This window comes from Apiospora aurea (genome assembly GCF_038362705.1).
Source record: "Apiospora aurea strain CBS 24483 chromosome Unknown utg000001l_segment0_segment0, whole genome shotgun sequence".
Classification (NCBI taxonomy): domain Eukaryota; kingdom Fungi; phylum Ascomycota; class Sordariomycetes; order Amphisphaeriales; family Apiosporaceae; genus Apiospora; species Apiospora aurea.
In genome coordinates, this window is record NW_027117388.1 from 5,887,626 (window position 1) to 5,904,556 (window position 16,931).

General features: G+C 54.9%; 8 protein-coding genes across 8 annotated transcripts; 7 read left to right on the forward strand and 1 right to left on the reverse strand.

The window, feature by feature from the left end:
* Positions 1-401: 401 nt before the first annotated feature.
* PG986_001772 (uncharacterized protein) lies at positions 402-2,420 on the forward strand (the record flags this gene model as incomplete). Its single annotated transcript, XM_066837994.1, has 4 exons — positions 402-1,112; positions 1,265-1,599; positions 1,667-2,236; positions 2,297-2,420. The coding sequence occupies 4 exons, from the start codon at positions 402-404 to the stop codon at positions 2,418-2,420; spliced, it is 1,740 nt and encodes a 579-aa protein (XP_066706887.1).
* Positions 2,421-3,147: 727 nt separating this feature from the next.
* PG986_001773 (uncharacterized protein) lies at positions 3,148-4,056 on the forward strand (the record flags this gene model as incomplete). Its single annotated transcript, XM_066837995.1, has 2 exons — positions 3,148-3,278; positions 3,375-4,056. 2 exons carry the CDS (start codon positions 3,148-3,150, stop codon positions 4,054-4,056), a joined length of 813 nt encoding a protein of 270 aa, XP_066706888.1.
* A 675-nt stretch (positions 4,057-4,731) lies between these two features.
* On the forward strand, positions 4,732-5,670 carry PG986_001774 (uncharacterized protein; the record flags this gene model as incomplete). Its single annotated transcript, XM_066837996.1, has 1 exon — positions 4,732-5,670. The coding sequence occupies one exon, from the start codon at positions 4,732-4,734 to the stop codon at positions 5,668-5,670; it is 939 nt and encodes a 312-aa protein (XP_066706889.1).
* An 871-nt stretch (positions 5,671-6,541) lies between these two features.
* PG986_001775 (uncharacterized protein) lies at positions 6,542-7,177 on the forward strand (the record flags this gene model as incomplete). The annotated part of the gene is made up of 1 exon (XM_066837997.1): positions 6,542-7,177. The coding sequence occupies one exon, from the start codon at positions 6,542-6,544 to the stop codon at positions 7,175-7,177; it is 636 nt and encodes a 211-aa protein (XP_066706890.1).
* Positions 7,178-9,333: 2,156 nt separating this feature from the next.
* PG986_001776 (acyltransferase) lies at positions 9,334-10,866 on the forward strand (the record flags this gene model as incomplete). Its single annotated transcript, XM_066837998.1, has 1 exon — positions 9,334-10,866. The coding sequence occupies one exon, from the start codon at positions 9,334-9,336 to the stop codon at positions 10,864-10,866; it is 1,533 nt and encodes a 510-aa protein (XP_066706891.1).
* Positions 10,867-11,447: 581 nt separating this feature from the next.
* Positions 11,448-12,257, forward strand: PG986_001777 (uncharacterized protein; the record flags this gene model as incomplete). The annotated part of the gene is made up of 4 exons (XM_066837999.1): positions 11,448-11,623; positions 11,677-11,709; positions 11,814-11,859; positions 11,955-12,257. 4 exons carry the CDS (start codon positions 11,448-11,450, stop codon positions 12,255-12,257), a joined length of 558 nt encoding a protein of 185 aa, XP_066706892.1.
* Positions 12,258-12,449: 192 nt separating this feature from the next.
* PG986_001778 (uncharacterized protein) lies at positions 12,450-13,616 on the reverse strand (the record flags this gene model as incomplete). The annotated part of the gene is made up of 3 exons (XM_066838000.1): positions 12,450-12,874; positions 12,945-13,430; positions 13,496-13,616. 3 exons carry the CDS (start codon positions 13,614-13,616, stop codon positions 12,450-12,452), a joined length of 1,032 nt encoding a protein of 343 aa, XP_066706893.1.
* Positions 13,617-15,235: 1,619 nt separating this feature from the next.
* PG986_001779 (uncharacterized protein) lies at positions 15,236-16,588 on the forward strand (the record flags this gene model as incomplete). Its single annotated transcript, XM_066838001.1, has 3 exons — positions 15,236-15,592; positions 15,646-15,771; positions 15,818-16,588. 3 exons carry the CDS (start codon positions 15,236-15,238, stop codon positions 16,586-16,588), a joined length of 1,254 nt encoding a protein of 417 aa, XP_066706894.1.
* Positions 16,589-16,931: the final 343 nt, after the last annotated feature.

Here is a 16,931-nt window from a genome sequence, read left to right on the forward strand (position 1 = left end):
GTATTGCGCCTTTGTAAGCGTCTGTTTCTCATTCTTCCAGATTATTGCATCAGCGCATCCTAGTTCTGAAAAGGTGGACTGGAACGCAGCTTCCTCTTTCTTAACTGCCAGATCTGTTCTGCCCTTTGGCTATTGTTCAAGCACTACCCAATTCGTCTGTCTAACTCTTATCTACGTCTGCTATCTGATTCCAATTTCGTTAATATTACTACCTACCTATCTCCCTAACTCCTGCTATTTACCCGTTTCGCTCTGCACTTGGCTCGAATCACGCATTTGTTGGAGTCTCTCTTCCCGCCCACACTGCAACCAAGCACACATTCCGCGGGCCAGCTAGATATCCCCTGAGATATCTCCTTTTCCTCGGCCAATTGCCTGCTCTCTCTTTATCTCTGGGCACCATGGCACCTGATCTCAACACCATGCCTTCATCACCCTCCCCCCAGTACACCACCAATGGTGACCGTCAGGCCTCAGCGGCGGCGGCAACCAATGGTGGCGTCAATGGCAACCCCTCCACTACCTCCAACTCTGCATCTGCAACCCCTGAGCAGCCCAATATCCTCTTCATCATGGCAGATCAGCTAGCAGCTCCTCAGCTCAAGATGTACAACCCGGACTCCCAAATCAAGACCCCCAACCTTGATTCCCTAGCTGCCCGATCCGTCCAGTTCGACTCGGCTTATTGCCCTTCGCCCCTCTGTGCCCCTTCCCGCATGTCCCTCATCACGGGCCTCTTGCCCATGAAGATAGGGGCATATGACAATGCAAGCCAGATCTCAAGCGACTGGCCTACGTATGCACACTACCTCCGAAGCAAGGGCTACCACACGGCCCTTGCCGGCAAGATGCATTTCATTGGAGACCAACTCCATGGCTATGAAACGCGCTTGACCAGTGATATCTACCCGGGCGACTTTGGTTGGGCCGTCAACTGGGACGACCCGGAACGCAGACTGGAGTGGTACCACAATGCCAGCTCCATCTTGCAGGCCGGTACCTGTGTGCGAAGCAACCAGCTGGACTATGACGAGGAAGTCATGTACAAAAGTCAGCAGTTCCTCTACGACCACATCCGCGAAGGGCCGGACAAGAGACCCTTCTGTATGACGGTATGTATTTTAGAGAACAGAGCAAATACTATGGGCGACCAGGTTGGATGGCTGGGTACCGATCGGGAGACGGTATCTCTGCTACAGATCCACGGCCAAACCACGTTCAATACTTTGTTCACATCATGCTAACTGCGAGTGACACACTCTAGGTCTCTCTCACACACCCCCACGATCCCTACACCATTGAAGAGAAATACTGGGATCTCTATGAGGGAGTTGATATTGACCTTCCTAAGGTCAAGATTCCTAAAGAGCAGCAGGATGCCCATAGTAAGCGGTTGATGAAGGTGACCGATATCTGGGATGAAGACTTCACCGATGAACAGATCAAGCGGGCCAAGAGGGCGTACTATGGTGCCGTCAGCTATGTCGATGACTGCATTGGTCGGCTCCTTGATACCTTGAAGAGATGCCGCCTCGACAAGAACACCATTGTGGTGTTTAGTGGCGACCATGGCGATATGCTTGGCGAGCGTGGTCTCTGGTAAGCTTTTTGTCTCTCCGAGTTCATTACCGTTCTTAGCGCTAACATTTTCAAGGTACAAAATGAGTTACTTTGAGAGCTCGGTTCGGGTGCCTCTCCTCTTCTCGTATCCACAGAAGTTCCAGCCCCATCGCGTAACACAGAACGTCTCCACATTGGACATCCTGCCCACTCTGTGCGACTTGGTTGGCACAAAGCCCTCTGTGCATCTTCCGATGGACGGCCTCTCTATGCTGCCCCACCTAGAAGGGCGCGAAGGCCACGACACGGTGATTTCGGAATACACTGGCGAGGGCACTATCAGTCCGCTCATGATGATCCGCCGCGGACCTTGGAAGTACATCACCTGTCCAACAGACGAGCCGCAGCTGTTCAACCTTGAGCGGGATCCTCTCGAACTGGTCAACCTGGCAACTCTGGTCAACAAGCAAGAGCCCCTGTCGGCAGAGGAGGAGGAAGCCAAGCTCAAGTTCCTCAAGTTTGAAGCCGAGGCTAACGCCCGATGGGATTTCGATGCAATCACACGAGATGTCCTGCTTTCTCAGCGAAAGAGACGGGTGGTATGGGATGCTCTTAAGATCGGCCGCTTTGATTCCTGGGACTTCGACCCAGCATCGCACGAGGAAGGAACTGCAAAGTATGTTTTGGACATATCATCTATGGCCTTGTTTGAAACGATTCTAACGTCTCTGTATAGATACATCCGATCTTTCCTCCCCTTAGATGACCTTGAACGCAAGGCCCGGTTCCCACCAGTGGACGAGTATGGACAGGAAACCAAGCGACTAGTTGCCGACCAGGCAGGCTCTCATGGCGAATGATGGCTTGGCGATGCTGACGACTCAAACCACTGCAACCTGGTGTTGCACCGAAGAAGAATGAGAAGACTTGACGATGATGACGATTTGACGAGGGGATTGACGGAGTTTTTGTTTTGATGTTTACCTGGGTCCATAAGCGACAGGCCTAAAATGATGATACCTCATTTCTTAGCTGGTTTAGAAGTAGAGGTTACTAGATAGCGTGTCGCTTGACCCTTACACAATCTATACTACATATGCCATTTACCAACAGAGGCTCCTGTGACTTGAGTAATTTTATCTTGCGACGTAGCAATAGAGGGTTGAAGAAAAAAGGGACCCCTCCCCCTCCAAGAGCTTAGGTACCCTGCAGGAGGACCCCTGAGGCTGGAGATGGGGTGTGGGGGTGGCCTATTGTACAAGTAGCACGTACCCCGGCGGACTTGGCGTACGCTACTTGCCCATCTGATTAGCACATCATCTGAGCTTGGATACGTAGACCCCAGCCTGCCGGGCAAAATCTAACCACACACCTTCAGCTGCCACTCCGACGCCCGACCCGACCTGCCGATCAAGCTTTCTGCGTGCAGCCATCCCATTGAATCCAATCCAATCCAATTCAATCCACCAAGATCTGCCGCCTAGCAACCGTCGCCAGTACCTATTCCCAACATTGTTGCTGCCGAAGGGCTACCTACCTAACAACCTTCACCAAGCACTTTTCCATTTCGCCCAAGGATACCATATCATGGCGTCATTGAACATTTCACCCGAAGAGCTCAAAGCCGTTGAGCAGACGCGCCAGCGACTTTTTCAGCTCTCCAACAGTATCGGCAGTCTAAAGCACGATGTACTCTCTAGTCACCCTTTGCCCAACCTGTAAGTCCAGCCAGTCTTGACACCTTGTGGCATTTCCCGACCTACGAAGCGAAGAGAAGCACAGAGAGGACTAACCACCCATCACCACACCATTAGCGATTCCCTCCAAGCCTCGGCCGATATCCTCCAACACAACATAGGCTCGCTCCTTGATATCATCGCGTCCAAGGACAATAGAGAAGCTTTCAGCAGAATTGTTGTCCATCCTTCGACAAACTTCCCTGGCCGCACGCAAGAAGGCATCCTCTACCAGCTACTGCGGAAGAAGGCGGAACCTGGAGTCGAGGCCTCCCTGGACGAGGGCCGCAAGACATTTCGCGAGCTGTGCGCCGCCACTTCCTCATCCAACGGCACAGCGGTAGCCGACGAGACGAAAGTGCGCGAGGACTTGGTGGATAAGTGGCTCGCGGCGCGCGACTACATGCTCAACGAGCGGATCCCAACGTACATGACCAAAGAGGCACCGCAGCCCTTCACCGAAGAAGAAGTAGAGATGGGAATCGAGAACGTACGGACGGGACTGCGGCAGAAGGTCGAGTTGGTGGACGACCCGGACTCGGACGACGACGGCGAAGATGAGGACTCGGACGAGGACGCCGGAGGTACGGCGGCCGCGGGGGAAAGCAACGACGTTGTGATGCTCGATGGGCCACCCCAGCCCACAGCCGCGGCTGCACAAGGCGCGGGCCTAGGGCTCGGAGGGCTTTTGAAATCTGTTTCCTCACGTGCCCCCAGACCAGGCCAGGTGCAACCACAGCAAGGACAGGTCAGGAGGTAGCCGTTTTGTCCGATCGAAGACCAGGGAGAAATAATGACAGAGACAGTATGTCAGGCTCTGCCATCAAAAGCTGAGAATCCAGATCACTGTACTTGGCTCAGCTTATTGGAATGAGAATATGCATTTGGGCTCGGGTTGCTGCAATATCACCGGCATAATAAATCGAGATGTACCCATCTCGGCTTTCAAGGACTACGTAACAGAAACTCATGGGGTTAAACTGCAGAAGCGTAATCATTCGCTATACTAGGTGTGGGTTCTCTCAAAGCCCAACAGATTTACCAACTACCAGGCCATTAGAGATCTGCATGATAAGATGCAGCTCTTGTCAGGTATGGCCTATCATCGTCTCAATCACAGTCAGCACTGGCATCGGCAAAGCCTTGGGTGCTGATACATATAGGATCGATTGGCCGTCTTTGCTTTTTACTTCATGTCTTACCTCTGTTTTGCCAATGAGACCTTCAACAAATTGCATTGTCTTCGGCGCTTCCGGGGCCAATGCCATCACCAAGGGATCAAACCAGGTTTCAAGTATGCAAAGTGGAGATGGTAAGTAACAGGGAGACGGCAAACAAAAAGGAAAAGGTCAACAAGAAGGAACATATCAATGCTGCAAAACAGTCGCTATCTCAAGTCTCACTCTCTATGCATGCTACTGGGACTCGATTCGCCATGCAGAGTGAAGAGGATACGCAACAGCAACAACACCAAGCAGCAGTCGATATGACACCAAATGGACCAAACCTCTTTCCCATCCTTGATCTGCCCACCGAAGTTCGCCTTCAGGTGTATAAATGGGTGCACTTGCAACATCCCATACGAGCAGAGCGCTCCATCGCCTATGTCTGCAGAAGGGTCGTCGCCGCCGGTGAAGGGGCGTTGGAGGATTCGGGGTCTTTGATACTCAAAGTAGGAACGAGTTTGCTCTCCCCGCACCGGCCTTGGGCCGCCATCCCCACGGCGCTGCTCCAGACGTGCCGGCAGGTCCATACCGAGGCGCGCGCGCTGGCACTGGAGGAGAACGAGCTCGACTTTTCCAGCCTGAGCCCGACGAAGAACTCGCATTCGCACGCGGGCTTGCCCGGTCTATGGGCCGCGCGTGCCTGCACTAGCCGCCTGCTGCCCCAGCCATGGCAGCGGGACGCCCTGCGCTATGCGCGGCTCGAAGTCACGGCGTGGGATCTCGTCCTTCCTGGCGGCGGCGCAGTGGCGGCATGGGTCGGGTTGTGCGGGCTCTGGGCCGCGGGCCTGCGCGGCCTGCGGCTGAAGATCCAGAGCGGCGGTGGCGGTTTATTCGGGCGGAACTGGGTCGTCTGGGAAGGAGCGGTAGGCGGCGGTGATGGCGTCGGAAGCCAAGAAGACAACAACAACAACAACAACAGCGGGGGCGGGGGCGGAGTCGGAAGAGGGGAGCTGATCCCGCTGCATGTCGTGCTTGCCGGGCTGCGGCTGCTCAAGGCGTTACGGCAGTTGGAAATAGAGCTGGCGTTGCCATCGTGGGATGCGGAGAGGAAGCTAGCTTGGTGTGGGATGCTAGGGGAGGGACTCAACGAGGATAGGGGAACAACAGGCTCGAGACGGGTGGATGTAATCTGTGTTGAGCAGGTTTAGGGGATCGATCCTATTTGCGGTTTTCATTGGCATATCAGAAAAAAAAAGGGGGACTCGTAATTAGTTGGGCCTTGGCGCAGAAAGGGTCAGATCAGAGGCATAGGCCTGAAAAACTGTGCATAAAATCTGCACAACATCAAGTCATGATGATTTGATATAATCCACTTGCTCGTCAACTTACTTAAGCACCTCGAGTTGTCGTTATTCTCTTCCTCCCATTTGCACCACCAGGCGTTGGTTCCGATGTCGTCTGTTCTCTCTTGTCTGTGGCTTCACCATAACGGGGTCCAGTGACCCGCTTGTCATGTGGCCATTCGTTCTCCTGCCACGTACACATCGTCACTGTATACAATAGGAGGTTGAACGAATAACAGACACTCCAGGATGGTCACTGCACCGCGCCCGTTTGTTAGGATTTGGGTTGGCCACCTCGTGTACCATCCATCGATCTTCAGTTTCCATCATTCTATTCTTTCTGGCTGACGTATGGAAAGCCTTTGCCTGGCCCATATCGAAAACAGGATTTGTTCATCACCTACCTTGACGGTCCAAAGGCATATACAGACACGCCCGTATATACCAGTCACTTTACGGAGACGTTCCAGGTCCTCACGGAACCTTTTATATAAGTGCGACTCGGGCCGAGGTGGGTAGTTTTCTCTTGTTTTTCGGGGGAGGTCTGCCATTGGTAGAGAAGCCAGCCAACCGTTGACAAATCAGGCTTGCCCATACCACATCTGCAACGACACGACCAAATCAGCAGCGGCGATTTTTTCCTATCAAGCTATCTACGTATTAATAGTCCCAGTTATCACATAATTGCTCTGGGTTTTCTATACATAGAGCAAACCACCGCCACTCAAAAAGAGAAATGTCGGCCCTCACTCAAGGACAGGTTCCCCCTGAGACGACGACGGGAGCCGCCCCCATGACCATAGCGGGCTTCAACACCGTCCTCCTTTCCGTCGCCGCCACGCTCTGCGGCCTCTTCGCCGTCGTCACCCTGTCCGTGCGCCACATCCGCTGCGAGGCGCGGCAGTGCCTGCTGCGGGTGCTGCGGTTCGTCGGCTTCACTTTCGCGTACCTGGTCATCGGCCTGGTCTACGTCCCGATCCGGATACTCGACCTGGTGTCGCGGGCATGGCCTTCGCCAGCTTCTGCGGACGACGACTGCAAGGACGACGAAGACGGCGGTTGCGGCGGCGGAAACATCAGCCACCGCATCAGCAGCAAGGCTTGGCTCGACCAGAAGAGCGGGAGAGGCGACGGCGACGACGACCATGGAGGGCTGTATGGCTACAAGGACGAGTTCTGCAGGACGCACCAAGATGTGTTGGCTGCAGGAGGCGAAGGAGACGGAGGAGAAGGTGGGCACTATCCAGCGGCTGCCGACAGCGGCAAATGTACCCGGTCCAACAGCGATATAAGCGCTCTGGACTTGAACGAGGCGACCGACCTCGAGAAAGGCGTCTCGTCGCCGTGGAGAAACAAGACCAAGCCGTGCTAGCCACAGAATGAAAAGGGCCGGCGGTCTCCACTTTTGGACGCAGATTGAACTCATCGAGTTTCCCTCTCAACGTGTTGAAGTTGTCTGGGATCGTATGTTTCAAGTCAGTCACAATACGCTCATCCATCAGACAACAGCTCGAAGCATCGAGTCAAGCCACTCCCCCTCTCTCCCTCCCCCTTGTCATGTCGGGGATTTGAATAAGAGAGGGCACTCAGATATGTAATATGGTAAAAGAGTTAATACCAAGAGAGCAGAACCACACGAGGATACTACGAGTACTCGACGGTGGAAGACCTGAGAATGACCTGGACGAAGATGATGCATGATGACTTTGGTATTGCGAGCAGCAGCAAACTCGGAGGCTGTTCCGAAAAAGGCGCCACTGCCATGTGCCTATACTATAGACCCTACTTCTGCTTGCCGACTGCAGTGTGATATCTCGGGGAGCAGCCTGTCTAGGTCAATGTGAGCAGGGGACAATTTGAGCGTAGACTTCTCGACTTTGGGAATCAAGCAGTAGTGCATCCGAGAAACGAAGAAACGAGAAGTCGGTATTCCATTGTTGTTGAGCCTCATTTTACATCTGACCGAGTTCGCTTCCCCAAACGAGCCTCTCTCTCTCTCTCGCTCTCTCTCTCTCTCTGTGCGCAATGTCACATGTGCAGTAGCGCCGTGCCAGAACACGCCCAGATCAAGGTCCCAGCGTGGGGGGAAACAGAATTGGGCGGATTGCCTGCAAGCTCTTGCTAGAGGTGCGAAGGATGCAATCCAAATCTTACAATCAATAGAGCAGGCGCACTGCAGGATGTAGCAAACGAATAAATATAGCTGCGTGGCGCTTCGAGGCAAGGAACTTGGCAGCTTGGCCAGAATGCTCAGTCAGTCCCCGTACAATCAAAATCAAGCCTTTCTCCAACGCGGTTGTCAGCTGAAAAATGGCGGGTCTCCCCAGACTATGGCCCCAGTCCCCAGACTATTTGCCCCCGAGCACTGTCCAGACTGCCAATGGCCAGCCAAGAGAGAGTGTGGCCGTGTGGCCCATCGATCGCGGCTGGAAACAAGTCTTGGCCCGTGTGGGGAGAAAATCAACCCCCCGTAAGGTTCGTTGTTGCAAGCAGATCGTTATGTCCCACATGTCGATTGGCCCTGTTTTATGGCGCACTTTCATCGCCCATCACGGCTTCGAGTGAAACGCCGTCTCGGAGCGCGTGCGCGCCACTGGCCAGCCTGACTCGACCTAGCTCAACAACACCAGCCGCCATCATCCCACGACGGGGCCGTATGCAATCACAGCTACTACCAACACTACAGTACTGCTGCTGCTGCTGCTTCCCCTGAGGCCTGGATTCCATTCCATGCTCGTTCCTGAATATTGTGGAGGAGGGCGCCGAAACGGCATAGCGCCGCAAGTCAGGACACGGCATAGTCCCCGGGGAGGCTCCGTTGTTCTTCGTTTCCAATGGCTTAGGTTAGCAAGATGGGCATGACGATGAGCAGCAGGCAGGGGCAGAGCTGCGGGCGAGTAACTAACTAACCACCTAGGTTAACCTAAATCGGCCCATGAACCGGGGTGTGTCCTTCTACATACCTACCTATGTAGGTGACTTATCTAGAGACACACACGCTTTCGACCGTTTCACTTTCCATCATACACATCCATCTCTGCCATCTTATCTCATCCCCAAACCCTTCGTCGCCTAAGCGTCTTCAAGGTTTGCTGTACCGTTTTCGAATCCGAGCCTGCTACTGCTAGCATCTTCTCTCTCTCTCTCTCTCTCTCTCTCTCTCTAAACTTTCCTCACAACCCGGCGCTACTCTATGCCGGCGTCTTTGACTTCGCCTTCTTACTAACCGCTGTCCAACGCATCCCCGTGTCCGGCCCGGGATTGTAACAGGTCGGTACATCGGACGAGTCTTTGATACACCAAGTGCCGCGACCTCGGGACACTATCTATTAAAGACTTAGCCCATACGCTCTCCCCCCACGCCCAGTTTGCACAGCAACTACATCATCATCATTTCGGGAGCATAGTACAAGACAGAGCGAGGATCCTCATCATCTTTAACCCCCCACACCAGCATGGATATATCCCATTTTATTGCAATCCAAGGATAAAGATACGAGCTGTAGGAATCCTGCGTGGTGTGCCATAATGGGACGGGTTCGCGCATCTTCGCTGTCCATGTACACCTTCGTCTCCAATTACATGACGCAGAAACTCAACCCGGATTTGGCAACGGCATCTCAGCCCCAGCCGGCGAGCTCCAAGTCCCGTCGTCTACACCCGACATCATACCTGGACGGCCTGCGGGGCCTAGCCTCCGTTCTCGTCTTCTTCTGCCATTATACCGAGGAGAACCACAGGTACATGCTACCGACGTACGGCGTACCATACGAGAACCCGCCGTACGAAAGCAGCGACGTGGGCTCTTCGCCCGTCCAGCTGCCCTTCCTGCGCCTCATCTTCTCGGGCCGGCCGATGGTGCACATCTTCTTCGTCATCTCGGGCTTCGTTTTATCGTACAAGCCACTGCGAGAGATTCGCGCTCGCAATTTCAAGGGCTTCCATACCGCCTTGGCCTCCTCGGCCTTTCGGAGACCTATCCGGCTGTACGGCCCGCCCTTGGTATCGACATGTATAGTCTTCGTCCTGATTTGCCTCGGGCTGGCCTACAGGCCCCAGCCGACTTTCCGGGCCCAGCTGGAGCATTGGGGCAGCTCCATGTTCTACCAAGTGCTATGGCCCTGGAGCTGGGAGACGGAGCTGCGGCCTGCCTACGACCTGCACCTCTGGACCATTCCCATCGAGATGTGCCACTCCATGCTGCTGTTCATTGTCCTGCTGACGCTGTCGCGTGTGAAGTACCACGTGCGGCTGTTCGCCACTCTGTTCCTCATGAATTACTGCCTCGCCTGCGGGCGGTGGGCCGCCTTCGAGTTCATCGCCGGCATGTTCCTGGCCGAGGCCCACCTCAAGGCGGCAGAGCAGCGCCAGACGCAGCTCAAGCAATACGAGCACTACGACCCGCCCACCAGCGGCGACGGCATCTCTTTAGCAGAGAAGGCGCTCCACTGGTTCATCCTGACGGTAGCGTTCTATGTGGCCGGGTGGCCGAACAACAAGCCCGACTACACTTGGGGCATCAGCATGCTCGACGCCTGGACGCCTGCGGCGTACCCCCACAACAACCCGGTCGAGCCCCAGAAGTTCTGGTTCGCCCTGTGCGCGGTCGGCGTGGTGTGGTCGGTTGGCCGGCTGGGCGTTGTCCGGAGGCTGCTCGAAAGCCGGTTCGCGCAATACTGCGGCCGCGTTAGCTTCGCCGTGTATATCGTCCACGGGCCCGTTCTGGAGGTGCTTCAGACCAAGATCACGGGCGAGCCGGCCTGGAAGAGCCCAGCCGGCAAGTTGGGCCAGCCGGACTACCAGCCGGCGTCGCCCGGGTTCGGGCTCAAGGGCCTGACGGGCGTGGATACGGTGGGCCAGCGCACGCTGTGCTGGCTGCTGGGGCTCGTCTTCTTCGCGCCGCTGGTCATGACCGTCGCGGAGGTTTTCTGCCGCTGGGTGGATGAACCGATAGTCAATGTCGCGCGGCGCATCGAGAAGCGCTGCGCGGTGGAGGAGGCGCCTGAATGGACGCCGAGAGAGGTGGTGGATAAGACCGGTAGGGATAGGTGGCATGCCTAATCATGGCATGGCATATAGACAGGTATTCTACGCATACATACTGTATAAACTTGCTTATTAGCACTGATGCAATCTGTATAATTTACTTGTTGCCGTTGGGGGTCGTGAGAGCTGAAGTGAACTGCTACCTTATTGGCTAAAGAAGTAACTCATCATTCGTTGATGTACGTATTGTGCATGGCCAGTTGCTTACTTAGTAGGCAGCATCCGTGACATGCTAGGCTTGATTAAATGCAACGCCATGGCATGCATGTGGCTTCGCGATCAACTGCCCGGTGACTCAAACCGGCTGCATCTATGCTGCTGCTGTTAGCGATGCGGGGCTCTGCCGTTAGGTCGACATCCTGTACGGCGCAGCTGGTACAGTGCCGCTTGATTGATCTTTTCGACTCTTTTTCACGTTGCTACTGACCTATAGCTCTGGAGCCGGAGTCATAATACCTTGAGTAATATTTCCGACAAGACCGCAAGGCTGATACCTAATCCTTCACTTACCTACCTGACTACCTACCTACCTACCTATTGGAACCGAGTCCTTCTGAAAAAGTGTCTAACGGGAGAAGAAGACACCACCTGCAAATATGGATTGCCGGTGTCAGTGTGGCGCCGTCCAATTCACGACCCCGCTTGAGCAGCCACTGGCCTTGTACATCTGCCACTGCTTCGAATGTCGCTTACAGACCTCCTCGGCCTTTGGCACGAGCGCAATCTTCCCTAAGTTCCAGCTGCCTGATACAGAGCGTCTGTCATGTTATACGTGAGTCCTGTGCTGACTAAGTACTTACGGATGACTGACTTTGTTGTTACTAGACGACCCACCCCCTCGGGACATACGCTGTACTGGTAAGCCAAACTTCGTGGTGTCTCGCTGAATAGATTGGGCATCCCAATCCTGGTTTGACCTGGCTGGAGAGAACTCTTGCTTAACACCTGTAACCAAACATTAGCTATTTCTGCCGTGCCTGCGGGACACGCTTGATACACACGACCCCTGTGAGTCGCACCCGGACCTAGGTTGCAACCAAGGGGGAAGAGGCAGAGGCAGAGACTCTGTTCGCTAACATGACGGGGGCGATGCGAGTAAAAAGGAAAAGAACGTGGTTTCGGTCAAGGGCGGATGCATCACCCAGGGCTTGGACTGGAACAAGGCCATCCATATCTACACCAAGTCGGCCATGGTCCCGATACCCGAGGGTTGCGAGAGCCACGAGGAGGAAGCGCCTCCGTCGGAGTACTCCATGTCCCAGGAGAGCTTGGATCAACCTCCCAAGCACCCGGGCTGTCGGACGGGGAGCGGAGGCACCCCTGGCGTGTGGCCGGAGCCCAAGCAGGTACAAGAGTTGGAGAAGCTGCACAAGGTCCGAGGCCCTTGCGAGTTGGGCGGCTTCTGATGAACGACCAAAGAGTGCCTGGTAGCTGGTTCTTGCTTGCGAAAGCTGATTTACATAGACCGGCCACCAGGGTTGATTTTGGACATCACTTGCTTGCTTGTACTAAAAACATGAAAGTTAGAAATGGGCTTGGGTATGCCGTTTATTAAATGTAAAGAGTCCCGGCTGCAGTTTTGCTTGCTAAAATCAGCATCACGGTTCCGTCAGCGGCTCGCCGCTCTGCCGGCTGTGATTGGCATCACCCGACCGGACGTTCTGGCCCTCCTCCGCGGACCGGACTCCCGGCGCCCCCTCTGAGTGTTTCGCCGGGTCGAACACGTACATTGGGAACTCCAAGAGCAGCGTGCGCTTCACAATGGTGGGCAGATGCTCGTAAATCTGCGGCGGAAACGGGATGAGGATGCTCGTTCGCCTCAGGTAACGTTGGTAGCCCTCCCAGTTCAGCCCCTTCTCGTACCGCTTCTTTGCGCCGGGTCTTTCGGAGAGCGGCAGTCCCGAGACGAACATGAGCAGTATGGTTAGTAAGAAAGGACCCACGATGGTGGCGTACAATGCCTTGAAGGCTTGGCCTCCGACGTAGCCATCGGCGGCAGGCGAGACGGCGATCATATATATGGCTATAACTATTAGCGATGGTCCGCCTGGACCCATAGTGGGATCAAAATTTGCGCCCAAGTCGAAACTCACAGAACTGGATAATGATCTCCCCAAAGTAGTTGGGATGCCGACTGAAGTAGAAGAAGCCCTTGTCGCAGACGGCGCTCTTGTCGTTGGCCTGCCGGAACGCGAACTTCTGTGCGTCGCTGACCGTCTCCATGACGAGCCCGACGGCGTAGAGGACGACGCCGGCGACGTCGCGGCCGGTGCCGAAGGGCGGCTGGGCGTACCGCTGCTGGACGTTGGGCGAGTTGAGGACGGTGACGGGCAGGGAGACGGTCCAGACCCAGAGCATCTGGAAGAGCCAGAAGCCGAGGAAGGGGAAGAACTTGTCGCGCTTGTCGTCGAAGCGGTCGTCCTTGCCCGTCTTCAGGATGCGGAACAGCAGGAAGCCCGAGAGCCGCAGGGCCCAGGCGATGAGGAAGAGCGAGGCGACGACCTGGCGCGCGTGGTGGTGGCCGCTGAAGGCGAGGGTGACGATGGTCAGGACGGCGAAGTTGGTCCCGCCCGCGAAGTCTGGTGGGTTTTCGGCGGTTAGTAGGAGGAATCCATTGGCGGATGGCAGCTTTGGGAAAACGTACCGGTCAGCTTGTCGAATTTGAAGCTGAAGGCGACGGAGAAGAAGAACAGCTGGTATGCGACGGTGATGAGCAGTGTGATGGCGAGATAGTAACTATCCAATACATATACGGTACCCGCCATGTTGAAAGTCTTGTTGGTAGATTAAGTAGATAAATAGCAATATAAGGGTAACTGTTCTGGGAACTTTTGAGAGAAAAGGCCTAGAGATGCCGGCCTTCAATAGCTGTCAATCCCCACGATCTGAAACACGGAAGCCGGATAGTCGATACTACTATGAGCATGGGAACACCAAATGGAAACGGGGAAGGATACAATTCTGAATTTGACGCTTTCTGTGCGCCAGCAGGCTGCGTGGCCAGGCCACCGAAACCAGCAAGTAATAGAGAATACGGGTTGTTTGTTCCAGGCCCGATCGATGGCGAGGTTGGTGAGGAAATCTCCGTGTAGATCGAAAATCTGGCCCAGGAATCTTGGCCGGTGATGGCCACTACAATGCTTACGCCAAGACCAGCGTTCTTTTCAGGGCCAATTTGGCCCATTCGGACTCGGACTCGTCCTTGACAACTCCCCGAACCCAGTCGATAACGTCATGGATTCTTTGTAGGCGGATGCATTGCTACAAACATGTTGAAACTCCCGCCTCTTACCTTTCGATGCACGCGAAAGCTCGTCTTCTTTGCAGGTGACAGTACTTGGCCGCGGAAAGGGAAAGCGCGGAGCCGTCCAATGGCTCTGGAAATTAGCGCCATAACTTGACGTCCAGTGAGTGCTACGGTTAGGCTGTCTATTTGTTGAAGACTTAACCTAGGTTACAGGCAGATCACCGGGCTTTGATGGCAACGAACTACTCGATTCGCTCAACACGGATGTTCCCCTCCCTGTCGCACGTGTCAGCGTCGCGTATGGGAGGCAAAAAGCTTGATTGCCCTCTGGGTTGTGTTTCCTCTACATACTCCAGCACCATTCTTGTGGATCTGGATCCGACCCTGCAACGATGAAGATTGCATACGAGTCTCCATTTCCCGAACCGGAGATGGACATGTCAAAGTGGCACGGCACTGCAGCGTTCCACGGCAGATGTGGTCCACGTGTCTGATTACCCGGCGGAGGTCAATCCAGACACCGCATTGTGCTGTCTGACTCCCCCGGGTAGATTCTGCATCAGTCATGTATAAGAATGCGATGGATACATATCTTGATATGCTGACAAAAAGAAAAGGGCCGACTACGACCGGATGAAAGGCCTCATCGGCCAGCCACCAACCGCAGGACTGGTGAGGAAGGCCACCCAAGGACTGAAGCATTCAGGACTCAAGCGACGACTGAGCAAACACCACGACGCAACAGACGTGCCGAGAGACAGCTCCCAACAAGGCTAGTCTGTGGGGGTTGTCTAGGCTCCTGTCCGTTGTGGCAAGGCTGGTCTATTCTGACCCTCATATTGGCTGGGCCTGTAAGTGTCATCATATAGGGTACGAGGGTGCTGGCCCAATAAGGCGTCTTTACCAAGTCTGTCAAGTCACCCCAGCCCAGGCGGAGTTTTGGCAGTATATTAATCGCAATACCGGCAAATGCCTATTTCGCTTCTTGGCAATTGCCGCCACCACAGCATGATGCCCGTCCTTGGCTTTTACCCGGAGCTACTCATCACAAGGCGGTTCCATGGCTCGGTAGAAGCGATGGGCGGCTCGAGGGACAATCTTCGAAAACGTTGGCGAGTGTGCAAGTAGATAAAGAGCATGGCACCACACCCAGGTCCCCGGTTCCCTAGTGAAGCTGGGGTTTTACAACGCAACAAACTACAGTCCAAATCGTTCCTGGTTGTTCCTCATCACAGCTTATACAAACCTCTTATCAAGAGCCGCGATCATGCTCGTAAAGGCTCTGGTAACCGCGGCCGCCACGGCCTCGCTGGTGACAGCCCAGGAGCTGATGCGCTTTGGCTGCGCTCAGCTCACCATCGACCGCGTCGACCCCTGGTCGAGCCGGGCAACATGCCATCTGCCCACATGCACCAGATCATTGGCGGCAACTCTTTCAACGCCAGCATGGAGCCGTCTAATGTCGACCCCCAACGGACTCAACCTGCACCTCGTGTACATACTCGGAGGACTTCTCCAACTACTGGACCGCGAGCGTATACTTCAAGGCCCGCAACGGTACTTTCAAGCGCGTGCCTCAGTATACTAACCTCGGGCTCGGCACAAAAGCCGGCATGACTATCTACTACATCCGTGGGTACCAGCAGAGTGCCAAAGTCACGGCTTTCCCCAAGGTAAAGAAGATACCATGTCACCCCCTTCCCTGAAACTTGGGATAAGTCGAATACTTGTAACGATGGCGTTGTTCGAGCCTTCATCATCATGAAGCCAAGTGGCTTTACCAGTTTGGAGTCCTACATCCCGGCGCCAACCGAGCCAAAGCTGACGAGCAATGTTGTTCAGGGGTTCCGCATGCTGGTAGGTGACAGTACCAACCGCGTCGCCAACAAGGTCCCAAAGGGTCTTTGCTTCCGCTGCGAATCCAACATGCAGCAAAGTCCCTTCGGCGGGGCGCCCTGCACGGGCTCCGACATCCCCGGCTTCCCCAAGCAGCCCTGCGGCGGCGGCTGGCGGGTGACGGTGACCTTCCCCTCGTGCTGGGATGGCAAGAACACGGACTCGCCCGACCACAAGTCACACATCGCGTACCCGAACGGCGCCTTCGAGATGGGCTCCGCCTGCCCCAGCACGCACCCCGTCAAGATCCCCCAGGTCATGTACGAGATCATCTTCGACACGCGCCAGTTCAACAACAAGGCCGAGTGGCCCGCCGACGGTTCCCAGCCCTTCTACTGGAGCTTCGGCGACAACACGGGCTACGGCATCCACGGCGACTACCTCTTCGGCTGGAAGGACAACGCCCTCCAGAGGGCCATGGACGGTCACTGCGCCAACGACCGCTGCGCGCCCCTTAAGCGCCAGACTGAGGCCCAGGCCAACGCCTGCCTCAAGTCGCAGTCATTCAAGGAGAGCATTGGTGATGACCAATGTGAGTCCACCATTCCCCTTTCTCTTAACATTATTACTCCAACTCCCTCTTGTCCCCTCTAGTGACCGTAGCTCAATTGAGACTGACTTCGCGTTTCCAATCTAGGGCTCAAGGAGCTTCCAGGTATGGCAATGTAAGGGGTAACCCGCTGATAGTCAAACGCACTTGGTAGGAGGTCGGGACCAAAATGTCTTCCGATTTCCAAGGGGTTTGATCAAGTGTAGGGGAACAGTAGATGGGGTCTTTGGTCGGTTCCGGCAATTTATGTAATCGGGCGGTGGATTGTTTCTAAGAAGGCGCATCTGTCGGGCTGTTTAGATATCACGATCGTTACCTCATGCTTCTCTGGTCTTAATAACCAGCTCTACCTGCATATTATTCGCAAGTTCCGACTGCATTTGTAGA